Below are 27,775 nucleotides of genomic sequence, written 5' to 3' on the forward strand. Positions count from 1 at the left end.
AGGTTATCATAGTCAGGATTTCTGCTGGCATGTATGGTGTCACCCTAAGCAATACTCCTGCTGGAATGAATATGGAAAAATACTTTGACTGGATGAACAGGCTAAATTATCAATGCAAGATGATAACAGACACTAAAATCATCACTCACCAACAGAGAATAAGCAATTGTGGATGTGACTGATACGATGTGACAAACTGTCAGAATTGCAAAAACCGTGTATTACTGCAGCGATCATTGCTTTTTATATGAGCGTCAGCCAGGTGGAATTTTGAGGTAAATGTTACTTGATCAAAGTTTTTTGCATCCTTAACTCTGGAAAACACGAATGTGCTGCAATAAAATATAAACTGTACCAATGTACCAATTTCCTCTTTTTAGGACCCACTGGTTGTGCATTCAATAGGACTCCTCAAACAGATCCTAACATCCTAATCTTTTTTTTTCTTTTCTTACAAAGGACAAATACAAAGATGGATTTTGATATAACCCAATTTTTACAAACCTTGTAATTAGTGTCTGTAGCTATAAATCCATTGTGATCTGCATGGGCAAAAGAAACGTGAGTAAAGCATCCATTGGCTGGCTTACTTCAAATTTCCCCCTGTTTGTAACACAGGGCAGTCAAATAATGTCAAAAACAGAAATTATTTTTATGGTTTCACTATAGATTGAATTGAAAATTTAATTAATAAATCGCCAATTTATTTATTCTTGTATTTAATCAAGTTAAAATGTTAAAATATACATGTATTTACTTTGTGTATTTTCTATTATCACATGTATCAATGTTTATGATTTATTTAATTCTGGAATTGCTGATCTTTGAGCCTGGGGTGATTAAAAGTGAGCTGCATGGATTGCATCGATGCGAATGGATTTCCGTCATCCAATAAAACGACGCTCAGGTAAACCGGACGTTCCGCCCACAGTCAATCTCTGCGCTCTGATTGGCTGGTTCGAACGGCGCAGCCTACAAACAGCTGAAGCAACAGCGGGGAGAACGAGAGTAACTCGAGATAATTGAAGTTCCAACTAAAACGTTTCACTGCGATAAAACCGGCGTTCAGTACAAACACTGGCCTGGAGGTTCTAAATAAAGTACTTATAACTCACGGTGTTGCTGGTAAGTTTATTTTCTTTCTAAAAGGAATGAAAAAGGTTGGGAAAAGTTTATGTTGCAATTTTGTCTTGTTGAAAGTTGCCTGAGGAAGCCTCGAGACTTCCAGCTGAAGCTGACAGGGAGAGAAAGAGTTAAAGTTTGCGTTTTTAAAACGGGTCTATTATGGGATTGAGACCTTGTTGTGTCTACAGGTTGTTTTGTGTTCACAGAAAGTTGTTTAATGAGTTTTATACTGTTAAGGACTTATCAAATCGTTTGCCAGCTTTTATTCTAATAAACGTAATTTTTCTGGTTTAACATGCTAACTAAACACTTCAAATGTACGTTTAATGTATGTTTAAATATGGTTTCTGTCTAAATCTTTGACTGCTTTCTCTGTTGTACAATGGCAGCCTTGGTGGTTAGTTCTGACATCTTTAAGTGCTTCTGTTGAGTCTGACCTCCTGTCTGAAGGGTGCACATATTTATCCTTGACTGGCAGCTAACAATAACTAGGTTAAGAGGATCAGTAGTTTACTGGTACATATTTAATCTGTAGCTGGTCTCTGGTGAGCTGTTCCATAATATACTGGCTGGAAACATGTAAGGTGTTATTTTTGGATCAAAGAGCACACTGGCTGGCCTTCTTCTTCCTGCTGCTGCACCTGTGGCGTGAGAACAATGAAGATGGGTGTTTTTAATGTATAAAGTGTTGTGAGACATTCCTGGCTTCCTGTTGGAGGAAAGAGGATGAAGTAAGGATCGACAGGTGCTTCCTGCAAAGAGGTTCTCTCCAGGGAAATGACAGACATGCATCACACTCCAGATCCTCTGATTTGTATGCACGGTTCTTGTAGTGTCACAGACTATTGAATTTGAATTAAGTGTTTACCAGGTCTGGACAAATGTTGAAAAATTAGTATTCCTAGGCTTTATTCTGTCCCGTTGTCTTAAATACAGGTGTTAAACTCCTGTCCTCAAGGGCCAGTGGGCTGCAACTTTAAGAGGTGTTCTGCTTCGATACACTAAATCAAATAAGTAGGTTATCAGGACTCAGAAGTACTTCACTACAGACTGAGGAAGTAATTTGGTGAATTTATTCTGAAGTGTTTGACCAGGGACACAGGCTCCCAAAAACTGTAGTTTAAGAGCCCTCTGAAAGTTCAATCTGTTCATCTTTCAGTCAGTCCATCCATCCTTTCATGTCCATTAAACCTGTAAATATTGCTTCGAATCAAGTCTACCCTTTGTTTTAATTATTATTCAGTCCTCAAGGCAAAGCAAGTAAAAATAGGGCATTAAAACGAAGACACTTTCTTCTTCTAAACATTTCTATGCTACATTTTTTTTTTCCACACGTCCAACTCTACTTCATTTGGATGACACGGGTGAAGATAAAATTTTACTCTCATCTCAAATAGCTATGCGTCAATTTCATTGTCAAGCTATACCGAGGTTTTAAAGTTACCATTTCAAAATCACAAATGCTCATCGTACCTTATTTTACATTTTGGTCTTTTTAATAAGTTGCCGGAGTGGCTGGAGCTTTTTCTGGCTGTTCGGTGCGTAGAGTAGTGCAGCTCCTTGTCCACCTGTTTTTGTGCCCTGTCGATCAGCTGGTTCATTGAAGGCTCCCAAGACATTTGAATGTATATAAAAAGCCCAAATTTGGCTATCTGGACATTTGAAAAATGTACAGTCGCTTTGTAAATGTTACGGTAGTGCTACTCCAGACACAGAAAACATTGCAGTAGGTAGAGGGTTAAAAACAGTTAGACTAATATTAATTCAGTCATGTTAATAATGTGCTAATTTTGATAGACTTCACTCAGTACTTAACAGACATGCCTGTAGCTTTACCAACTATAGTTTTAACACAGCGTTATCTGGATTAGAGTGATGGGTGGTGCACCTTTTACCTCAGTTATCATACCTGCCTGTGCCTGATCTCATGTAACTGTGGTTCCTCCTTGGGGAACTGCAGCCTCTGAGCCAGCTGAGGGATGATGTACCTTAACTACATTAAGTGGCAGGAGCATCAGGTGTGCTCTCCATTCAGTGTGACGTCTTGTGACACAATGTTTATGACCTACACAAATATGCTAGTGCCCACTGGGTCCCTCTGCCGCCAACTCTCCTAAACATAGGGATGCATCTTCACCTTTACCTGCACACCTACTGAGATCTTATCTTCTGTTATATGCAGAGCTTCAGCCTTTGACAAAGTATGGAGAAATATGTTCAATCAGCTGGTATTGGATAAAAAAAATATGAACTAAAGAGTGACTCATTTTGTTTTTCCTTACATTCCAGTAGCTCTTGTATTAAAACACACGACGGCTGCAGAAAAGTTTTTGTTTAAGCTTTTGAAAGCTGGGGGGGATCTCGGTGCATCGAGGATTAGGTCTCGGTTGTCATTGTAAATTTAATCAACATTTCATTTTCTAGTTACTTTTTTTGTGTCATTTATGAACCAAATTTCTGGTCAGTTAAATTAGGAGGCTGCATCATGTTAGATCATATGGTGAGTGGCACGTAAAGATGGCAAATGTAAAGTGTTTTATTTTGTTACATGCAAGTACAAAAAGAGCCATTTGCGTTCTATCAAATCATCTGTCATTCCTATTGAAGCTGAGTCCAATTTTAGTGTAGCTCCACATGATCCAATTCATCAAATCAGAATGCCAGTTAGTCAGAAGTTGCCAAAACGAGCAGATTGCATCAAATCTTCATTTCGATGCACAAAGTCATGCTGAACAAGCATGGGGTAACAGAAGAAAAAACCCGTCTCTTTTTGACTGGAGGAAACCTTCAGTAGAACCAGGCTCAGCATGGGTGGCCATCTGTCTCAACTGGCTGGGGGTTCTGGGAACAGGAAAGACACACAAACACTGATTCAGTTCATGGCAGAAACCTTTTAATTTGACATTAAAGCTGACAGGGCAAGTTTTAAGCCTGGTCTTGAAGGATTCTCTAATTACGACTGTAAGCTATGAGGAGAAGAGCTTAGTATTGGCTCTAAACATTAGGGGTGCACCGATTGCAGTTTTCTGGCCGATCACTGATCTTTAAAAAGCCTGACCTGCTGATTCCGAATTTGGCCGATACCGATTTTATTACCTCATGCTGTCAAGGTCAGAATCAACCTTTAACAATCTTATTTTATTGAAAAACATTGAACTGCTACATTTGACGTTGTTGCTTGTTTAAAAAAAAAAAAAAAAAAAAAGTCGCTAGAGGTGTCTGAAAAGACGCTAAATATAGCGGGAAAGTTGCTTAGATGGCAAACATGGAGTTAACCGCACACATGCAGACATGACCTGGTGGGCGGGTCTAGCTCAGATCAGCTCTAGCTCAGGACAGGGCAAAGTGAACGGTGACTGATTTTTAGACCTTTTGCGGGGGTAGATAAGATCGGTTTCATATGTGTCGGCCAATCACCCAAATTTAAAGAAATTGTGGCCGATCAATCGGTGCACCCCTGCTAAACATTATTCTTGGGTTTTCATTGTAGCTGTGATGTAGAAAATGATTACAGATGGTGTTTGGCAGATTATTTCTTAGTTTTAACAGTGAACTGGGTGAAGGAATTTTCTTGCTTTTATGTTTGTATCAAAAATGCTGATTTTATTGTTCCCTAGTCTAGCCCTCCTCCAGATCAGATGCAGTACAGTAAGTCAATTGTGTTTGAAACAAAGCTGCCACTGGTCAGCTCTTAATAATAAATGAAGAGTAACCTCATTTCCATCTATCTTCATAATCACCATCTGCTTGATCTTTGGCATCAGGCTTCACATTGAGGACCTGCCAAAGCTCCAAGAAACGACAACCCTGATTACCCCACGCCACCACTTTACCCCATTCTCTTCCTGTGAGCTGAAATCCAAAATAAATGAGGGGTAATCCAAGATTTCATTATGATCCCCATTGTGTTGGCTGACTGTTGCAGCCCATATGTCCCTATTTTCATGTTTAACTCATTAAGTCTTCTTTGTCTCATCTGGTGCTGTGCTGTTCTTTTTTATTATTTTTTTATAGGCTTTGATAAGGTCTGTAGCCTCTATAAACAGTTTCAGCTTTAAGTAAGGATCATACATTATGTGTCATATTGTCAACTAAAGACTTGCAGGTTATTCAGAGAGGAAATCAGTAATGACTACATGTTTAGTGCCACTTCAGGTATTCATCTACAGCCTTTTCTTCTTTAATTTGTTTTTAGTTATTTCTCAAAAGTGAAATTTCTCTCCAGGTCTGGTTGAACAGAGATCATACTGTCTGAGCTGCTTCAGTTGACCGTGTTTTATTGTCACATGCCCTGTCAGTTTCTGTTAATATAGTTGCTTTTAACTTTAATCATCAGAGGTTAATTGTAACTTTCTACTAATAAACTTGAGGTTTTATTTTTCACATTTTCATGTTTTTTTTCATGTTTTCATGTATTTTTCTGTTTTACTCAGGCACTGAGTGGTTGCCTTAAATGACATTGACCGTGACAAGGCATCTTGTATGAGAGCAATTTGAATATTGCAGACTGTGATACTTGGAACCTATTCCAGATCACTGTAACATTTGAATAACATGTTTGCATGCAGCTATTTCTATCAGCTCCTCTAACTGACAACTAGAGTTAGCCAATGTTTTATTCGATGATGGTCCTCCTTATATTTTTGTGTTTCTGGTCACTGATCTACAGACTCCTACATTTTCTGAAGCTGATTAAGGTGAAGAATAAATCCTCACTCACCAAAGGAGTTATAAAGTTATATACCTATGAGCCCTTGATCACCCTCTGTAAGTTAGCTTCAGCGTATCTGAAGTCCCCATTAATAAAACTCGTAACATGGCAACACCATGACTATTTGTTTGAACATTTGATTATTGGTAGACCTCTAGCACACTTTAACAGCATTTACATTGTCTCTTCTCCTGAAATTCTATCAAGGTAAAAATAGCTTATTTGATTAACCTTTTAGAGAAGGAAGCAAGCTGCAGCTCTGCTGCAGTTGGTTGGTGCTTTTCAAGCTCTTCCACAGTTTCAGCTAGGCAAATGTTGCATTTAAATCAATGGATTTGCTAACTTTTTGCATCCTTCCAGGATATGTTTTAGTTCTCAGTTGTGTGTTCCTGTTAATCATCTTGACACACAGGGAGATGCACTTTGGTCTCTACAGATGGACAAACAGAAGCAGTCTGCTGAACTAATGCTAGTGGAAAGATCAACGGTTGGCATTTGTTCAGCAGTTTGCTGCGGGGCTACAAATGGCCAACCTCTGCTGTGGCTGTGAGAGTTCAGCAGAACTTCCTTAACCTTCCTCACCATTTTAATAACACAACCAGGTGTCCATGATGACCCAATGTTCACCATGCCAGGTTTTTATTATAGGAATAGTTCAACTTTTCTAAAGTGGGCTTCTATGGGTCTTTTAAACACTAACCATTTTCCAGGCAGTAGATAACTCTAGGAATCAAAGTGAAGATTCTTACAGCTACTCTGAGAAAGATGAAGAAGAAATCTAACTTAACCAAACCTTACTTCAAAACAAACAAAAAAACACATTTTATTGTCAAAAACGAGCTGGGTTAAAAAGTGGGGAAAATCGCTCAGAATTCTGACCTGTAAAACTTTCTCAAGGTTGTTTTTAAGTGATTTCAATTATGTCTTGAAAGCAATATATAAGGAAAATATCAGTTTAAATTTTTTTTGTACTGTAAACAGCTGTTACTTGAATGAGAAACAGAAAGGTAGCCCTGAGGGCAGGTCTGAGGTTTTAACAGGTCCGTCTGTGAAACGGTACAACTCTGATTGTCTCTTCTGTTGTCCATCAACTCCAGGCTGGAGCTCCAACTTGTTTGTGCTGTTTACCTGACTTTGATGGGTCCACTCCAACCCAGCCTGTCTGGAAGCGGCAGTGCATTTTCAATTCCGCTCCGTAGTCTTGTTCCTGAGTTGCCACTAAGGGATTTTAATATCCAGGAACTGACTGGGTGACGTAAAGTGAGCTGTGGATTAGCTTCGTCAAATCAAAATTGGATTGGCAAGTGGGGCTCACTCATTCAAGCCCTTAAGATGGGCTTTACTCATAATGTCCCACCTTTTAGGAGAGGCTGCTCCAGTAAGGACGGGAAGGTCAGGTCCCATAGATGATTTAATCCTCTAAAGGTTGTAGTATTGTGCTATAAGTAGACAGGCACAGACCTGGTGGCTAAATAATTTTAGAACGACTAAATGAAGCTTACGCATTCGGTCTTTGAGTCTTTTCGACTCAATGAATTTCCTCGGTGCAGCCAGGCCCCATCTGTACTGAAAAGGAGGAGGCCTGGCTCCAAATGAAACGCTGCTCTGATCGAGTAATTAAGTCCAGACACAAAGGGCTCAGCAGGAAGGAGTCTAATAGAGGAGGAGGTGCTATTCTCTATGGACTAGTTTGGTCCAGCAGGACTCCTCTGGACTTCAATAAAGGGGAAGGGCTACAGGAGGTTTTCTGGCCCACGGCCACTTCACGGTGAGTTGAAGGGAGCTCATGGTGATGTTACTCATCAATTCTGTCTGCTCAAGTTATTACTTGTGAATAAAAGGTTTTTTCTTTCACAACAAACGGATCAAATCTAAAGATGGAATTCAACATTATTTTTGTACTGTGACTGAAAGGTTGCTTCAAAAAACCTAAACTGCTCCTACCTCAGCCTCAAAGCTACATGAAACATCTAGGAGGTCAAACATGCAGAACACGTCATCTGTTACTGATGCAAATGTTTAGTGATGGAGCGATACAAGCTTTAGTGCTATTGCTACTTTTTATGCTCTTGACTCACACAATGCCACATAGCAGCAAGTCAAAAGCACATCACCGCCTGAACGTTTGCAGCTCATTACGTAACTCGCTTCTTTTGCACTTCTGCACGAGCGCCTGCATGCATCACCAAAGCGCTGTAGGCTCCCTGGGTGTGCCACGTGCAGTGTGTTTTGGTGACGGAGCGTTCTGGATGTGCTTTCCTGTCTGGAATAGTCCTGATCCTCTTAAATGATTATTGGCTATGACTAGATAGCGAGGTTGTGTGTGTGTGTGTGTGTGTGTGTGTGTGTGTGTGTGTGTTGGAGGAGGGGGGACACTTAAAAGCACAGATTGCATCTATGTTTGGTTCAGGCTGCAGCCCTTTCCTACTACTCGGCTCTTTGTAACCAGACCATCAGTTCCTTTAATTTATTCAGCACCTTTTTCTGGAGGAAGATACTCTTGTGGAGCATTAATCAGAGAAAATGAAGGTATTCATTAGTAAGTTGGTTCTAGTAGGGAATTCTTCATTGTGGACTTACTTAATGTACCGTTAGCTTCTGAATGTAATGTTTAACATGGAGTGAGTGCCATTAACTTAGACTAAAAATGTCTGTTCTCATCAGAACTGCTCAGTTTGCTTGCAACATGTAGCACAGGTTCCTCCCTAAAAAACCTGACTGGCTGTTTTGTGGTGGGCTTTTCTATCTAATTTACTCTGTAAATCCATCTTTTACTTTAGGAATGTGGTGTGATAAGATTCTGTCCTTTGTTCCAGCCTGCCCTGAATCTCTTTGCTACTTTGTCAATTTGACTTCTTAGCAAAGTGTTGCCATTTTGTTCCTTTCTACTTTTACTGTCTGCAAGATACAATTTGGTCCCTGTGTACTGATCTCGATCTGAATAAGTTTTTTTTTTCTGCCTTTCATGAATTATGGAGATGAGCAGAAATTCTCAGATTTTGTTTTATGAGATCTGAGCCTTGATTGCGGTTCTGAAGAAATACGACCTGTTAACCCTGATCAAACGAAAGTAACTCTGCCCTTCCGCTGGCAAATAATCATTTACTTTTTACATTTCCTTATAGTAGACTAGACATTGGCTGGTTACTCCTACTGAGGTATGCCAAGATTTTAAATGATTATGGTTTCAAAACCACAAACGTTCTAGTTTCCTATCATTTTAAAGTTCCTTGCTTGCAGAAATGAAACACTAAAGACCAAAACTACTCTTCACCCTGGCAGAATTGTGAAAATATTACGTTTTATTAAAAGGTGTCTGATGGGAAATGAGACAGGGATCTCTAACTAGATTGAATTGAAAGACTTTATTGTCCCAAGGGGCAAGTAATTTGCAGCAGAGTCTACAAAGTCTACACACAACTATAAACACAAGGACCAAAAGAAAATTCAGAAATCTGATTGTGTCAAGACTCCAGGCAGCACAATTTATCTAGAATATTTAAAAAGCCCAAGACCAACGGTACTAGTTTGGTCCTGCCCTTTGGGTACAAGTAAACCTCCTCCCTGGTGGTAGGAGCCTGAATTCTGTGTGCAGAGGATGTTGAGGGTCTTTAAGGATCGATGGCGTCCTCTCAGTGATTCTTGTTGTGATGACCTGATTAAGGTCTCTCAAATCAGCACCACCAATGTTTGTACAGACCTTAACTACTCTCATTAGCCTATTTTTTGTTTTAATTTGCTGTTCAGTCAATAAAAGAAACTGAAAACATTTTCAAGAGACTAGTTAAAACTGTTACATTACTCACAAGGATTTGTTTGAATTATAATGACTTGTTCTTGTTTGTTTTTGTTGGATCTGTAAGAATGATCTCAAACTGCTTGTTGCAAAGATTTTTTTTGTTTTGCCTGATAGAGGCAGAGATTTGATTAAAAGCTTAGGGGAAAGCTTACAGATGGATAAGTTATGGAGAACTAAAGTAAACTTTATCATTAACCCCTGCTGGGTGCTTATCTGAGTCCAACCTTAGTCTAACCGCACTGGTTATCTTTTGTGCTTGACTTAAGCTGTAGATCCTGAATTGAAGGGTGGGGGTGTCATAGGAAATCATTTTAATTGAAGGGAAATAAGTGTCAAAAGGGAAATGGACCTTTAGAATAAAGGTGTCATTGTGGGAATATTCTTGTCCAATGACCGTTGGAGAATGTGCGTGGTAGGTCTCCGTGTCAATCTGTGCCCTTTCCAGGGGGCTGTTCTCTGCTTCAACAGCATAATAAAACCATTTTATGTTTCACCTCCTCTCTTGGCTTCAGTTCTCCCACCCTCCTCTGTGCTTGACATTTGACCACGTGTGGGGGAGATGTTGGTCCCTCTCTCATGCTCCAGATGCACACAACTGGAGTTTGGGCCAAAGATTCGGCCTTTTGTCCGGCGTTAAACGTGACCCCGTATGAACGCCTACATGGTTTTCTGGATGGTTTTGAAATGTAAAGGTCGTTCCATTAGAAGTTTTTGCTCTACCACTCTGTGATCCCTAAAAGTGGTTTCCAGAGACTTCTCTGAAGTTATCATCATGACTACAATTGGAAGCAGACTAAAGGCTGCAGGAAGTCAGCTTGCCTTGTTTGAGCAGTGAATCTCAAACAACCCAGGTCATTAAAGCAGAGCTAATTTAAACAGCTGTGGCAAACCGAACACCTGATTCACTTGTAGGACATCATGTGTGCTGCCCTTTGCTCTTAAGGTTTGCTGTTTCTGCAGAGGTTTTGTTGTTCTTGTTTGACTCCTCTGTCTTGGCTGGCCCAGCCTGACACCAAACCATCGTGAAACACCAGACTGAACTGAAACTGGGAGGTTGGGGGTTGAAGAGGAAGCAGCAGTAAATTCCCACCTCTATCCCATTTCATTGCATCCTGATCGGGGACTTGCTGGTTCGGAGATGAGACTGTAACAGAGGGCGACTGGCTAAGAAAACAATGCATGTTTTGTGAGAGGGTCCCGCTGTGATAGGATTGTTTGGGGGGGGGCAGAGAGATGGTCAGGGCTTAGTGAAGCGTAGCCACTTCATTAGTCAGGGTTCTCCTTTTGCACCTCCTCCTCTCATCCCCCCTCCCTCCCTTCCTCTGTCCCAGTCATTTTCTCTCTGGATTTCCCTCCACGCTCAGTTGTGGAAGCACGGAGGCAAGAGCTGCTGTGGCTCAACATATCTGAGCACAGCGCAGGGACCTAGTTCTGTTTAGTTGACTGTGCTTCATAGGCTGCTGGTGGTCGGAAACTGGACAATTTCCCTCAGTAGTTTTGGCATTTCTGTTCTGAGGTAAGTCCCTTGGTGATGTCACTCTGTGTAGTTTGCCACTGGCTTGCATCTTCTCTCCCTGGGCTGCTGTTTGGTGTTAAATTACTGGATGTTACACTCTTGGTTCTATAGAGTAGTCTTTATTTCTGCTCTGATATTAATCCTATCATTCTTAACTTTAATGGAAAACATATCTGAATACAGGATAGAAGTATTTGCTGCTGGTATTCATGAATCTGGGGTGAAACCGGATTGGGGGGGGGGTCTTGCTGGTGTTACAGGACTGTTGCCTCAGCTGTGTTGACCGCCTCAGCTATGCTATTAGGATCTACATGCTCGTGATTGCTTTCTCCCCCCACCCTCTGCCTCTTTGTCAAACACACCCCGATGGGAACAGTTGAGGGTCCCAGTCCGGTAATGCCGGTCAAACCTCACTGGTGTGGGAAAACTGGAGAAACTAACGATCACTTCCTTTTGTGAGAGATTTGAGAAGGTTTAGTAAAAACTTGCTGTTCTTCCACCATTAGACTTGTCGGTTGCAACAATGTCCTGATTTAAGTCTTATTTATTCAGTTTAATCACTGTAGTAGTTAATGAGATGATTTGGCTGCCTGAAGAACTTGTCCTGTAACATGAATAACATGAATGCAGGCTAGGCTTCTGAGCTGAAATGCAAATCTTTTTATGGGGGTTTAAATTGAAGATCAGGAGGTATGGTTAGAACAACATGCCTGAAACTAGTTTAAATGAATGTTTTGATAACGGACATGAATTTGGCTTTGAGTCTTCATGTGCCATCATCTGTCAGCACGGAGGAGGTTTAACATCTAAAGCAATTTGAAAATAATACATCTTTATGCTCTAACACAGAGGTTAAAAGCTAAAAAAAAACTGCAGCTTTGCTGTTATCTGTTCAGCCTTCCTGTTCTCTGCTAAACTCTTGCTCTCTCATAGCCTGAATGAATAGCAGACATGTCTTTAGAAAAGATGGTGTTCATTTAAATAGCTCCTTATGTTAGAGATAGCACAGATATCTTGATTTTAAACTCATCATTAATGCTGGAAGTAGCTAACTTAGTTATTCCCTCAGCATCAACATCTACTCTGAGGAGTGTCAGAGCAAACTGGTAGTTTCTTAAAGGGCAGCTTGATTCCTCTGCTTGGTCATAAGCTCCTGAATGTATAACGTGGTAAACGGCCACTTCAGAGTCAACATGGTCAACAGGAGATTTACTGCTCCATAAACAAACGGCTCATTTCTTCCTTGTCATCTCCTTGAGATCAGAAACTTCCTGCTTCATATCTGTATTGATCTGTAGAAACTATGAAAAGTGGTTAAAAATGTCCTTCTGGTAAATCATTGGTTCAAACGATAAGCTTCAATTTTTTTTGTACTGATTTATAGTAGCTGACGCTAAAGGTTGTTTTTTGTCTTGACAGAATGAAGAAGTGATCTTGTGTTCAACACAATCATGGCTGTCCAGACGGGCATCCAGGTAAGAAGGTTTCTGTTGTGGATGGTTTCCTTGTTCCTATCAGGTTTATGACCACAACAACAACTGAAGTTTTTCTCACATGGTTCGAAAAAATCCATATATTAGTAAATGCTTTTACTTCCCAAGCAGATCTGGATTTTTAGATCCCTATTCCCGTTAGTTTCCAGTTAAAGTCATTGCGTGTCCAAGCAGTGAGTCAGTGCCTGTCTAAACCAACTCACCGCCATTTATTCAGATGAAATGAAGAGCTGCAGATGTCCCTCTGCTGCAGAACAACTGCAGCAAGCCCACCTGTGTTACAGCATGCCATGCTGTTGTTGTTATGCATGTCTGACGTTCTTAAGCTCCAAGCCTTCACAGCTTTTCCTCACATTTTGCAAGACTAGGTGGAATGCTCTTGACTTTTTTTTTTTTTTTTCGCTCCCCTCCCAGCAGTGAAGCGCAAGTCATTCCAAAACCTGAAACAACAAATGTATCGTGTTACAATTTGTCACTTGGCAACACCTCCTAGAGAGGAGAGCGCTCCTCTCATCTGGTTTGGAAACCATAACTTCCCCCACCAGCGTTGGATTGTGGGAATGTAAAGTATTTATTCCAGTGCTGTATAGTCTGATGCTGATGTGTTGATTGGGAGGTGAGGACGCTGCCCAGGGGTTTTGGGTCCTGCACCTTTAAACGCATGTGATGGATCCTAAAGATCATGTTACCCAGGGTCTTGGTGGATAAAACGGCAGCTGAGATTTCACTAATTGGCGTCTTTTAAAGGCATAAAAACAAATGTGAAGTTATCCCACATGGTGAGTTTTAAAAGTGGATGAATCTTATTTTTATATTGAGCATCAAAGGTGTGCTGTGAGGATATCGGTCCTGTAGTGATGCTGCAGCCACTTCCACTGCCGGGCTCTGTGCCTCACTGCGCATGTAGAGCGCAGTCGGATTGGATCGGATCTAGTCACTGACTGCTCTGCTCACCCATGCTGAAGATGTATGGACTATTGGAAGTATGAATACAATCTGTGCTTGCCTGTGAAAGCTACTGTAAAGTAAAATCTGCCTGCAGTTTTCGTGACAGACCTTCTGTGATGGTTGATGGGGGTTAAAACTCAGAGCAGAGCAAAATGTGTTCATTTGTAGCTTGACTTTAGCTTTTCCAGACATTAAAACCTTTAAATATAACCTACCCTAGTTGCCGACGCCTCTAAATAAAACCCAGAACAACCAGTATCCTTCAGAATCCACGGGTCTGCCTGTGTGTGTTTTAATCTCTATAAATGCAGTTGTTATATAAATGTCTGAGTTTTATTAGAAAACATTAGTGAACAAACGGCAATAACAAGGAAACACCAGTTATGTTGTTAACGGTAATCTCCAGCTGCCAGTAGGCTTTTTGCAACTGTGGAGGAGCTGCAGAGATCCACAGCTCAACATTTGTGATGCCATCTGCAAAGACTTATGTACTGGCTGTTGTAGATGTGTGGCAAGAAGAAACCATTTCTGGACGAAAGCTAGAAGAAGTCATGTTAAAGTTTCCTACAAGCCATGTAGGCGACATGGCAAACACGTGGAAGAACGTGATCAAACCAAATGACCTTCAATAGGTTGCTGCATGAAGGGATTTGCCCCAATAAAATTCAATGCCTCAGAACAGGGCTTTTCAAAGTGTGTGGCGTGCCTCCCCTAGGTTGAGGGGTGGCACACCTTGAGGAAAAAATAAAGCAGAAAAAGTAACTGCAGACATTGAGCCAACTTGAATTAGCCTGCGCCAGCGACCAAATGGACCGATTCTTAATACCTAAAGCTAAGAAAGTCATTCATAATTTTAGACCTGTAAATAGCATGGCAGAAATGGTTGTTCATTTATTTGTCTTTTTACATATTTTAAACATCTAAGCCTTTTTAAAGTATAGCAACAACAAAATGTTGCTATGGGGGGGTTTATTTGCTCTCTGGGAGGGAGGGGGGGACTAACATCCCACTTTTTAAAAGCCCCTGCTTTATAATAAAGGGCTACTTCTGTAATGCTTAGCCTTTTTAATAAGTGAGGTGAAAAGGTCTAAAGTAAACAGCTCAGGCTTAGTTTCTGATCCTAAAGGCTTAAGGGTCTGTAACCAGGCCATGGGAAATGGAAGATGCTGGGATGTCCAAACTAACTGGCAAGTTGGGAATACTCTAGTTTTAAAACACATTTTCAAAAGATGAAATTTCTGTGATATTGAAAATGTAACTTGGGCAGATTACATTGTTGTTCAGACGATTCATAGAAATGCTGCAGGGAAAAGGATCAGTGTGAAAAGATGATTCTGTCAGGGGAGGAGGAGAAACTAAGTTGTAATTTTTTCTCTTCCACGCCCCTGATGTCCATCTGATAGTTTAGTCACGCTGAACAATTTCTGATGCTCTTAACTTGAGCTGCTTAAGATTGAACCACCTTTTTATTTGTGTTTAAAGGTGGAACTGTTTCAGAATCTGAAGTTTGCATTTGTGTGCTGGATTACCAGTCCACATTCCTGTACCCAGAGAGGACCGAGGTGGTGGCAAAACAGGAGGCAAGATTAACTGAGATTGGCTCTGTTCTGAATGCTTTCAAGATTTTCCAACATTAGGCTGTTTTCACTGTCAGGAGAGTCATTTAAAATCCCCCCTATCTAATCTATTAATGTCTGAGTAGATCATTATAAAACTAAATGTTGGTGGAATGTATGCAAACTGCATTGCACTGTAGTTGTGCAATGCAGACCCTGTGGGCCAGTGGGTTCCAAGACTTTTCTGTTTGCAGCGCATCAATTCAAAGAAACCAGAACAGCATCAAATAGTCAATACTGTATATTACTTTTATTGATTTGTACTATTATTTACTTTTCTGTTTTTCTCTAACATTTACAGCATAAATATGCTTTAATCCATTTAGTTTGACCCCACTGCTTTAAGGTGAAGGAAAACAGTTTTTAAATGCCCATCTAACTTTACATGCTTGGAAAAAAGATGTATCAAGCATCTATGTGGAGTGAAAACATTTACAGAGTCGACTGCAGGGAACCTTAAAGGGGACAAACATTTTCTTTTTTCCCCCCACCTGTTATGGTCAGGTGCTTGGTGTCAGCTTTCTAAGGCACACCCAGTAGATATCTGTAAAAAACCTGAAACATCTAGCATGATCTTTGCTGAAGCTTTGAACAAGGAGAAATGTTCAGATTTGAATGAAGATGAACACATGTGACCAACTTAAAGATTGTGGTCTGTTGTCTTTTGACTGAAAGGAATGGACCACTGTCCTGTCATGTATACACCAGGGAAACAGAGTGTCAAGAAGTTGAGATCAGCAATTTGCATCTTTCTGTGTGTTGACTCTTTCCCTTGTTTGCCTGCTTTACTTTTTCCTTCCCAAATTTCTCACATATCCACACAGAGTTATTGGAAAACATCTGAGCTGTGTGTGGACGGTCTGAAAAAAACCAGATAATGATTTTATCAAGGTTAATTTCTAGGATTCCTGTAAAACATTTACTCATTCTCTATAGTCTTATGTTCCAACAGGTTCCTGTAGGCTCATTATGGAGCACAAACTAAATATACTATCTCAAACGTTCGTGTTCTGCTCCACTGAAGCTTTAATCTCTCGAGCCATAATTCACTCACAGTCCAACTATCCAGAACAGTGTTGCTGGGGTGTCTCAATGCATCTACAGAAGTACTGTATGTGTGTTGAACAGCTTGTCTGTTCTCTGCCCAGAAGGTTTCCTGTTTGTTGGCGAACACCATGAATTCGCTGCCTTGTTTGTAAGCACAACCACCCATTGAGCTCCGTGTCCCATCAGTGGCTGATCACATGTGATCCATGCAAAGATTAAAGGCTGTATCTGAAGCGGATGTCAACAAACTGGATGGCGGGAAGAAGAGGGGTTAATCAGAAGTTGGTTATGTAAGGTCTGGAGAAGATGTCAGAGTGGACATCTGCAGCTGGTTTTGATGTTTCCCCTCAGACTGCCTGGAAACTGGAAAATCTGCCAATACTTGGGAATGTGGATTTCCCCTTTATCAAGTCTGAGTTCACCAGTAAGAGCTGCATGTTAAATGTTGTTCAGTGCCACAAAACTCAATGTCCCACCTTGCTTCCCCTGAGTGACAGAGTTGGTGAGTGATCAGATGAGGATGCTGAGTGGGATGGGGAATGCAGCGGCTAACAGCAGGGATGAATATGATCAGACTTCAGAGGTTGGCTTCAGGCATAAATAAGCACATGTTAGTAAAGCACAGCAGCATCAGTCATTTCTTTCACATTAGAAGCAAAATTAGCATCAGGCTGTGGAACTGGGACCATTAACTTTGGTTGTAAAGGGATGAAGATGGCTGTGGCTGAGAAATGGGGTGAACACAGTGGTTAGTTAGTAGGTCAGGTTGCACTGTTTGTGCACCGTGGTCTCCACTAGAGCATACAAGACTGTCTGATGTGCTCACTCTGCATGGATGGCTCACATTTTAATAGAACTTTTCCACTGGGTTTATTCACGACTAGAGGAAAATACTCAATTTAGTTTGATTTTATTGTTTGAAAACCTGGGGAGGTTGGCTATTCTCAGACCTAACTATCATTCAGTGAAAGTGTCAACAAATTTATACCAGAATCAGAATCAGCTTTATTGCTAAGTTTGTACATATAAACAAGGAATTTGACTCCGGTACACTTTACTCTTTTGTTCTGTTTTTGTATTACAGAATAAACATATTTACAATGTACAATATACACATATCTAATAAAAAGGTTCATTTGCAACATCTGTATGCTGTTGTTTTTTACTCTATTTAATGTTCATCAGAGAAACAGCCTGGAGGAAGAAACTGTCTCTGTGGCGGCTGGTTTTAGTGAACAGTGCTCTGTAGCGCCACCTGAAGGTAAAACTCTGAACAGTTTATGTGCAGGGTGTGTGGGGTCTGCAGAGATTTTAGCAGCTCTTTTCTTGACCCTTTGACCTGTATAAGTCCTGGATGGAGGGAAGGTCAGCTCTGATTATTCTCTCTGTAGTCCTGATTATTCGTTGCAGTCTGGACCTGTCCTGTTTGGTGGATGATCCAAACCACACTGAGATGGATGAAGACAGGACAGATTGAATGATGGCAGTGTAGAAGATGACCAGCAGGTGGAAGGTTGAACTTCTTGAGTTTCCTCAGGAAGTACAGTCTCTGCTGGACCTTCTTCTGAACATTGTTTGTGTGTGAAGACCATCTCAGGTCCTCAGATGGTGGTTCCTAAGAACCTGAAGTGGTCCACGGCCGATACAGTGTTGTTGAGGATGGTGAGGGGGGTGTACCAGTCATGTTTATTAGTCTACCTTCTCGAAGGAGGGGGAAAATGCACTTGCGTAAATTTTAGCTGCCATTATCCACATTTTTGGGTAATATTTCTTGTCCCCAGGGTCTTTGCCCTCTTCTGATTTACTTTTCATATGCTACATTTCTACGCTCCTGTTTTTGCTAGCTGTGCTACAAAGTTAACAGGAACGGGACGGGACATTAATGTCCAACATCTCTAGCTCTGGTTACATTTTTGTTGCCATCCTCTGTTCATGATAAAAGTGGCGAGGGGACAGCTGCTGCCTTCCACTTCTCTTGCTGAAAGCCTCCATCAGTCATTTAAATGTAAAAAGGTCATCTCTAGCTACTTGGGTAACTTTGGTGTAATAGAGCAGTTGGCCTTATTTCTAAAATGACTCAAATTACAAAACGTGACCAGAAAATGACATTTTCAGTTTTCTTTTTTTTTTTGTCTTCAGCTTAAATGTTTACTGGTCTCCGTATGTTCTCCTTCTCAGGTTTGGTTCAGCGAGAAGTTCGACACTCCCCTGCTGAGTCCCAGGAGTCCTCGCAGCCCGTTGGCACAGCGGCATGGCCCTGGCCTCGCAGACGTCTTCCAGTATGACCAGTGGCTGGCGGTCCGCCATGAGGCCACGTTGGTCCCCATGCAGGAGGATCTGGCCATCTGGCTCACCGGCATGTTGGGTGGGTGAATGCTTCCAGATAAGTTTCTCCTGTCTCACACTTGGGGAAACGGTTAAATGTTTTGGACTTGTTTTGATTGAATGGTTTGATTTGATCAGTTTTCCATCTGCATTCAACAATCCCCATATGTGTGTTTGTTGCATGCCAACAGTTTTCTCCTGGAGGCAAGGAAAGTACTGATGAACTATTCAACCTGTGTAATTGGATTTCGATGCTTCCATTTCCAAGCGTCTCTCGGGAAACCACAGAACAGAGCGGAACAAAATCCCTCATTTTATCCGTTCGTGCCATTATACGGACGTCCATTGTCCCCCGTTGCACAATGGAGCTGTGAGGAAACTGAAGCTGACTAGAAACTGAGTCTATTGTTTGCTGAATCAGGGTTTTAGAACCTAACATTTAGCTGCTCTCACGAGGAATGTGGGCAGGTACTGAGCGCTCAGCGTGAGTTATTTCACCCGTGGACATGACTTGCATTTCAGGTTTTTAGACAATTTAAACTGTTAACCCACCTAATCTGTCAGTCATTAGGGGCCGGATGCTGCACCAACAGGTGGAACAAAGAAGATAAAGTTTCTAGCTTCAGGCTTTGTCCTTGTTGGCTGGAAGTAAACCTTTGCAGGGCAATCTTTGTCACTTACTGTGGTGGTATTGTAGTTGTTCTCAGTGTGATCTAAGGTCGTCGTTGACCTTTATGGAGTTCCCTGAGGCTTTGATTTACAACTGAGAGATTGTGGGAGCGCTTTAAGCCCCTCAGAAAAACATGGTGTTGAATGTGGTCTCCTACTGTTTAACAGGAACAAAAGAAAAGGTTCTTCTGATTTGTATCCTTTTTGTGTTTTTTACTTTTAACGAAAGCAAAGTTAAGTGGGAGTGGGCATAGTAGTTACACTCTCCTTGGCAACTGTATTAACATTAGATTCTTTCCTTTTCCAGGAGAGGAGGTGAGAGCAGAGTTGTTCATGGAGGAGCTGAATAATGGTGTGAAGCTCTGCCAGCTTATTGGTGTGCTGCAGACAAAGGTCGCCCAGAGCTGCCCCACAGCGCTCAGCAAGGTGAGTCAGACAGCAGAAATGGTCCATAGAGCCTCTTGGTGAGAGCTCTAAAGTACACAATATGAAGGAATGTCCAAATTATTTGCTTACTATAATCCTCTGGTCACTTTTTGTCAATAAACTCCTTAAATCTGCTGTGTGTGTGTCAGCAACACAAAGACTTTCCATGGTGCTGATTGGACACACTTTCCTTTTCCCCATCCAGCTCTTTCCTACCAGAAAGGTTGCTTGCAAGCGCGACGCCTCCCCAGGTTCCTTCTTTGCTCGGGACAACACTGCCAACTTCCTGGCCTGGTGTCGATACATCGGCGTGGACGAGACCTACCTGTTTGAGTCAGAGGGCCTCGGTAAACACTAGAGACAAATCCAATGAGAAGTTTCATTCATTTGAGACTTTTAATGAAACATTGAGGTTGATGTAGACTCATTCCATCCAGGGCTGAAGGTTTTAATTTATTTAGCTGGGTACACAAGTTTGAATTTGTGGGTTTTCTCTAATCCACACAACAAGTCTCTACATAATGTATAGGTGCACCCCCACTAATATTAGGTTAAATGTCCCTTAGCAGATTCTAGTAGAACTACAGCATATTTGTCCTGGCATAATTCTAGCAGCAGGTTTGACCACTCTTGTTTGAGGTCCGTGAGAGTTTACTTTAATGATTAGTTGTTTTTCTGTCAGATCTACCTTTTTAACCATAATTCGTAAATGTTTTGTTCAGGGCCATTCCATAACCTTCTTGTTGGCCTGCTTTTCCGTACCCAAACAAAGTTCTTGTTTTGGATCATCCTGTTGGAACATTAAACTGTTTCAGTTTCAACTTTCTAGCTTAATTTTTGATATAAATTTGTATCGGTATTGCTGGTAGTGACATGGCTCCATAGAATGATGCTGCCACCACCGTACATGGATCAGTGGTTTGAATCCTTTAGATGGATTCCTCCACACACAAACATATTATCTTTGTCCTCCTATCCCAGTCTAGGGCTCCATTATATCAGTAAAACTTGTAATTGTGGTGATAATTAACCTGCATTACTTTGTTTGTGACCTTAACATATTGGTCACTAAAACGTTACATTGGGTGGGGGTACAAGTGAAGGTCTTTCCATTAGGCCAAAAGTGACATTGACATGCAGAACCTGCATCCATGGCACTATAATCCTACCAAATATTGCATCAAGCCGTAATTTGTGAATGCTTTATTGCACACATTGACATTGCTATGATGATTGCTATAAAATATATTGTGCTGCTCCATCCCAAACACACAGAAGATGGCTTTGGGATGAATACGGCAAGCTACAAAACATTTGCGGCCTATCTGCAACTTACTAAGGGGGCATTCATCTAATATGAGTGAATTTATGACCTTGTATTGATCAGAGAAAATCCACAAATTCAAATATGTGCTCCAAATTTCTGACTGTTTGAAATTGTTGTGCAATCACATCATCAAAAAACCTTCCACCAATGAATGATCCTCATAGCTATGATTTATGTATGTAAACTCCTGGCACTCTATCTGTATGTTTTGATCAGTACATAATTTCCTTCCACCTTCACCTTTTTTGTGCAGCTGCCTGGATTCTTTTAGAATCTACAGCAGATGTGACCTTTTGAGCTTGAATTTTGAAATGACCTTGCCACCCCTTACTGGTGAACCTTTTGAGATTAGTTAAATCACTTATAAAGAAAGCTAAGTAACTTATTAAAATGCAACCGTAGAGGAAGGGCTCCTGAAACTTTAACTGGGAATATTTATTTAGGTCTAAAAAAAGAGCAGAAGTTAAGTTGACCTCAAACCTTTACCAGATGTTATTTTTATCACTTGAAAAGTTTAGACACCTTTTCCTAAATGTCCTGTCTCCCTTTGAGGAACTTTACAGAAGCACTCGCACTCTTTGGACTTGTCCTCATTGTCATGTTACGCCCACAATGCTTATATGTAGGATTTTATGTGTGAGAGCAACATAAAGTAATGCATGATAGGGAAGAGGAAGGGGGGGAAGTATTTTTACACAGCACTCGGGTCAGGGGCAAAGATATGAGGTTTAAAGCAGGGTTAGGTTCTAAACTTATATCCCAAGCTTTCAGCATCTCGCAGAGCTCCGTTCAATCCATCATCTGAACATGGAGAGAGGATGGACCAACTGCAGCCCTACGAACACATGATAGGTCGGTAATCAAAAGAAGCCAAAAAACCATTGGATGAACGGCACAGATCCCTGGCTCAGGTGGTAGGATCTGCTGACCAAATATGTATTAGTTGTGCACTCCACAAATCTGTGGTAAGAAGAAAGCCTATTGTTGAAAGAAAGGAAGTACATGTAAAAGAACATGTAAAGAATTCAGCAAACATGTGGATCATTGTCTGCTCATAGAAGAGCTAAATGAATGCTTTGGTCTTCAATCAGAATGCGGTGTGTTTGCAGAAAACTATCACTCCACACTATGCCCACCATGAAACTTCATGATGGTAGCATCATACTGGGGTGATCTTTATTCCGTTTTTCCAGCCGGGACAGAAAAGCTGGTCAGAGTTGATGGGAAGATGTAGCTAAATATAGGAAAGCTCTGGAAGAAAACCTGATGGACTTCAAAAGACTTGAGACTGCGGCAGAGGTTCACCCTCCATGACTTGTTTCACTTTACAAAAAAAATCAACAGAAATTTGTTTTGTTATTGTATAAAATTTAGAGAACACTTCATCGGTTTCCTTTAACTTCACAATTATGTGTTACTTTGATGGTTTATGTGACAGTTCAAGGAGCATATGTATATGTTGCAAGGCACTATGTAAAAATGTAGACGAAGGTAAAATGTATTAGCTACCACATTTAGATTGCAGCTCATTATTGTTGGACAAAGAAGTGAGGAGTTAATAGGATAAAACGGACTAGATGTGAGCTTTAAGCTTTCACTAACACCAATCTTTGGAGCAGAGTCTGTTTAAGCTGTACTTCTTAGTGGCTTAATGGGATCTGATGAAGGGAGCAATCACTCTTGAGTGTTCTCTATGTGGGATCACTTCATTAAAGTTAATCAAACCCCAAAACCCAGATTGGGATCTTTTCATTCGGGAAGAAACTCAAGCAACTGCTGCTCTGCCAGATGTTTTTCTTAAACTGATCTTAAGTTTTAAATTTTTTTTCCCCAACCTTATTGTTTGTCAATCCTGACTGTTGATTGGCTGCAGTCTCATGTTGACACTGACAGGTTGGTCACTGATGTTTCCTCTGCTTTAGTGCTGCACAAGGAGCCTCGGCAGGTTTGTCTCTGTCTGCTGGAGATCGGCCGGATCATCTCAAAGTAAGCCTCTGAACACTGAGGACTGAGTCTTTCACTTCAGTATAATGTTTTCTTAACTTGCCTAAATCTATCTCAGATATGGTGTGGAGCCTCCTGTGTTAGTGAAGCTGGAGAAGGAGATCGAGTTGGAGGAAACTCTGCTGATGACAGAAGAACCTCCTCCGGCTGTGAAAACCTTCAGTGTGTGCTGCCAGCATGGGGCCCTCTACCAGGCAGAGGTGAGATGAGACACAATTGGAGGTTAAATGCACACATTTCTTACTCCATTTCAAACAAACTCAGTATGAAGCTTTTTAGCTAAAGGCAGAAAATGCATGAGAGCAGCATTCCTTTCCTTACACCCACAGTCATTGTAGTTGTAAACCTAAATCTGTTCTCCTGACGCGTCCACGTCCGAGATGCAAATAGTTCAAGGCCTACAGCTGATCACGTTCACACCACATACGTAGGTGGATATATGTGCGGCCCACTTAAAGCAAGACGGAGCCGGGTTCTTCTCGCTTCACTGCTGCCCCAAAGGCTACATGACACATCGCAGCTGACCATGTGACGTGCCACCGGTGCTCTGACTCGCACGTGCCGTTGTCTGCAGCTCCACATGATCATACACGTGGACGCAGACTGTCTATATACATTGAAACATTCCTGATGGGTACTGTAGACCTTGTTTGATGGGTTTGTTTATTTATGTAGTCTGGTTCAGTGAATAAGACTGTCAGGATCGATTATTTTCTTCCCAGAGGAGACTACTCCTAAAAATAACCGGAATCATTAAATTGGGGAATGGTTTGGAATAAAACGGCCACAGTTGGAATAGTAGTATTCTCAAATGCATCTGGCCTTAAGCAGAGCTGTCATTTTTTTTGTGGGGGGACTGGCCTTGCCTTAGTGTGGGTTGTGTTGTTTGGGTGCTGGCAGGATTAAAAGGGGCTAGTTGGGGAGCTGGCACCCAAGGGGGGATTCATTCAAGTGCCTTGGTGCCCGCCTGATCCTCTCTTACATATTCTACACCACACAGCATCTTGGGGTACAGGACGATGGGCCTTGTGGGCATGTGGGGGAGCACCACACAGTGTTACCCATTTAACATGAACACTTTTTTTTTCTTTCCTTGTGTCAGGAAAAAGGGAGAGAAGGAGAAAAGAAGGATGTAGATAATACAAGATACTAGAAGACTGCTTCTACACCTGCAGAAACGTATATAACAAGAGCAATGTTACCAAAAAGTGCACAATACTAATGAATGCAAGATGTATTTGGTGCCAACTGCAGCATAATATAGAACATTTGAACATATCTGTTAACGCCTGACTCCAAACACCGGTGGGTGTAAGTTGGAGCGAGCTTATAAGGTTTCTCCATTAAAAATATGCAATAGCGAGTGAGAGGAGCCACACACCTACCCCCTGGACCCAGGACTGACACGAAAGAGATCTGAGCATAGGAACCCCAGGGGGACCACCGCTGGGACTACCGCAACCCCCCCAGAGAAGAGCAGGGGAGAGCCCCAGGGGAACCACGTAGCAGCGACAGTGCAGAAGCCCCAGGGAAATGCAGCGACAAGCCCACAGGCCCTGCCAGCAGCTGTCTACACCGGAGCAGATCCACCCATGGACCCAGAAACCCGAGACCCTGGGGCACATCAACCACCCAAGCAGAGACCCGAGAGAACCAGGGGGCCCAGAGGTGGTTCCCTTCCTTGTGGGGTGGAGACAGCCAGTCCGCACCAGCTCAGACTTGTGCTGGCACCGCCTGAACCCTAATGACCCCGACCCCCCGCTCCGACCCCAATACCCTAGCCCATCCGGAGAGGGGGCTACGAACAAAAGAGTGGTCTACCTGGTCCAGATGAGCCTGCCACCAGAGCTGTCCTTGGACAAAACGGTCCCAACACCCCAATGAATTCCAATCTCAACCCCATGAACCCCAACATGAAACACACTTATTTCTACACATATGCTCACTCACTCACCAGCACACAATTACTCTAAATGATTGAAGATCATAAAAACGTAATGTCATTGTGGCCTGCCTACCTTAATGCTGGGTTGAATCTGGAATTAAGACATTAGCCTAATTGCATTATTAACTTTTTTGAGATATCCTTTTTGTAGAGCAAAACTGCCCTGGCACAAGTAGGCAACAATCTGCCCTATATGATAAGCCTGAAACATTGACAGGACACATAAAATAAATTAAAAAATTGTTCTGTACAAAGTTAAATGTTCTGACAACAAAATCACACAAAAATCATTAATGGAAATCAAATTTATGAACCAATGGAGGCCTGGATTTGGAGTCACACACAAAATTAAAGTGTAAAAACACACTAGAGGCTGATCCATCTTTGATGTAATGTCCTTAAAACAAGTCAAAATGAGGCTCAGTATTGTGTGTGGCCTCCATGTGTCTGTATGACCTCCCTACAACACCTGGACATGCTCCTGATGAGACGGTGGATGGTCTCCTGAAGGATCTCCTCCCAGACCTGGACTAAAGCATCCGCCAACTCCTGGACAGTCTGTGGTGCAACGTGACGTTGGTGGATGGAGCGAGACATGATGTTCCAGATGTGCTCAATCAGATTCAGGTCTGGAGAACAGGCGGGCCAGTCCATAGCTTCAATGTCTTCATCTTGCAGGAACTGCTGACAAACTCCAACCACATGAGGTCTAGCATTGTCCTGCATTAGGAGGAACCCAAGACCAACCGCACCAGCATATGGTCTCACAAGGGGTCTGAGGATCTCATCTCAGAACCTAATGGCTGTCAGGCTACCTCTGGCGAGCACATGGAGAAAGAAATGCCACCCCACACCATTACTGACCCACTGCCAAACCGGTCATGCTGAAGGATGTTGCAGGCAGCAGATCTCTCTCCATGGTGTCTCCAGACTCCGTCACGTCTGTCACATGTGCTCAGTGTGAACCTGCTTTCATCTGTGAAGAACACAGGGCGCCAGTGGTGAATTTACCAATCCTGGTGTTCTCTGGCAAATGCCAAGCGTCCTGCACGGTGTTGGGCTGTGAGCACAACCCCCATTTGTGAACGTTGGGCCCTCATACCATCCTCATGGAGTCAGTTTCTAACCGTTTGTGCAGACACATGCACATTTGTGGTCTGCTGGAGGTTATTTTGCAGGACTCTGGCAGTGCTCCTCCTGTTCCTCCTTACACAAAGGTGGAGGTAGTGGTCCTGCTGCTGGGTTGTTGCCCTCCTACGGCCTCCTCCACGTCTCCTGGTGTACTGGCCTGTCTCCTGGTAGCGCCTCCAGGTTCTGGACACTACGCTGACAGACACAGCAAACCTTCTTGCCACAGCTCGCATTGATGTGCCATCCTGGATGAGCTGCACTACCTGAGCCACTTGTGTGGGTTGTAGAGTCCGTCTCATGCTACCACGAGTGTGAAAACACCACCAACATTCAAAAGTGACCAAAACATCATCCAGAAAGCATCGGTACTGAGAAGTGGTCTGTGGTCCCCACCTGCAGAACCACTCCTTTATTGAGTGTCTTGCTAATCACCAAAGATTTCCTCCTGTTGTCTTTTCCATTTGAACAACAAGATGTGAAATTGATTGTCAATCAGTGTTGCTTCCTAAGTGGACAGTTTGATTTCACAGAAGTTTCATTTACTTGGAGTTATATTGTGTTGTTTAAGTGGTCCCTTTATTTTTTTCAGCTGTGTATTTATTCCCCTTTAACCTTTGCACATTGTGTCATGTTTCAACCGCAAACTTTAATGTATTTTATGTGCAAGATCAACTTAAAGTAGGAAATCATTGTAAAATAGAAGAAAGGATACAGATACCAGGATTAGTTTTTTTTGTTTTTTCTTTTTTAAATATTCCAAGTTTTGAACATTTCACATCTGAAAATGGAAAGTGTACGCCCCAACTGTAAAACTACCAAGACATGGCCAGCCACCTAAGCTGATTGGTCAAGCAAGGAGAACATTATTCATAAGAGCAGCCAAAAGGCGTATTGTAACTGTGGAGGAGCTGCAGAGATCCACAGTTTAGACGCAAGAATCTGTTGACAGGACCACTATCAGTCATGCATGCCACTAATCTGGCCTTTTCATAGAAAGGTATTAAAAGCCAATGAAGTTCTGTTTGCAGTTTGCCAACAGTATTTAGGAGATACAGCAAACCTGTGAAAGAAGAGATGCTCTAGTCAGACTCGACCAAGTTTTAATTTTTTTAACTTTTTGTCCTGCATGCAGAATACTGTATGGAATAATATTAATACCGTACATTGTGCCATGGGGACAACTTGCTTCAAGGATTAGTGATTAAAGAACACAAATAACTGCATTATTCTGAGTCTGTGTACATCAGAGCTAATAAATGTTGAGTCCAGTGATTCTGCAGTTGGTTTTGTTATTGCCAGTGTTGCTGATTGTTTGCTTTGATTCCATCTCTCCTGTAGGAGCACAGCATGGATGACCTGCCATGTAACTGCTCCAACAAGGTCTCTATAGAGTACTTGTCTGAAGGACGCTACAGACTCGGCGATAAGACCATCTTTATTCGAGTGAGTGTTTTCACCCCCACCCTGAAGTTACTGAAGCAGCGCTGTCACTGTCAGTCTATACACATTTGGAAGTGCTGTTTATTTGATGTTGTGTCACATGGGATGCAAGTTGTTGCCCTGGCAGTTGCAGCGGTGCCAAGCACATCACCGTAGGCCGTGACTGGACACATGTAAGCTCATTAGCCAATAGAAATGGATGGTGATTACATCATGATTACACTGCTATTCAGGGCACACGCCTCAGTGCAGA

The 27,775-nt window shown here is 42.0% G+C and overlaps 1 protein-coding gene across 2 annotated transcripts in view; it reads left to right on the plus strand.

The window, feature by feature from the left end:
* Positions 1-987: 987 nt before the first annotated feature.
* Positions 988-27,775, plus strand: part of gas2l3 (growth arrest-specific 2 like 3) — a 29,995-nt gene continuing 3,207 nt past the window's right edge. The window contains exons 1-8 of one of the 2 annotated variants that reach the window (XM_047390338.1): positions 988-1,125; positions 12,571-12,626; positions 18,434-18,620; positions 19,557-19,675; positions 19,881-20,022; positions 22,925-22,988; positions 23,065-23,206; positions 27,421-27,525. In XM_047390338.1, coding sequence (XP_047246294.1) covers positions 12,603-12,626; positions 18,434-18,620; positions 19,557-19,675; positions 19,881-20,022; positions 22,925-22,988; positions 23,065-23,206; positions 27,421-27,525 — 783 coding nt within the window. In that variant the 5' untranslated portion in view covers positions 988-1,125; positions 12,571-12,602. Of the gene's footprint in view, positions 1,126-10,898; positions 11,152-12,570; positions 12,627-18,433; positions 18,621-19,556; positions 19,676-19,880; positions 20,023-22,924; positions 22,989-23,064; positions 23,207-27,420; positions 27,526-27,775 lie in introns of those variants that run through there. The other variant, XM_047390337.1, reaches the window with a different exon arrangement.

The sequence above is a fragment of the Girardinichthys multiradiatus genome, chromosome 17 (genome assembly GCF_021462225.1).
Source record: "Girardinichthys multiradiatus isolate DD_20200921_A chromosome 17, DD_fGirMul_XY1, whole genome shotgun sequence".
Lineage (NCBI taxonomy): Eukaryota > Metazoa > Chordata > Actinopteri > Cyprinodontiformes > Goodeidae > Girardinichthys > Girardinichthys multiradiatus.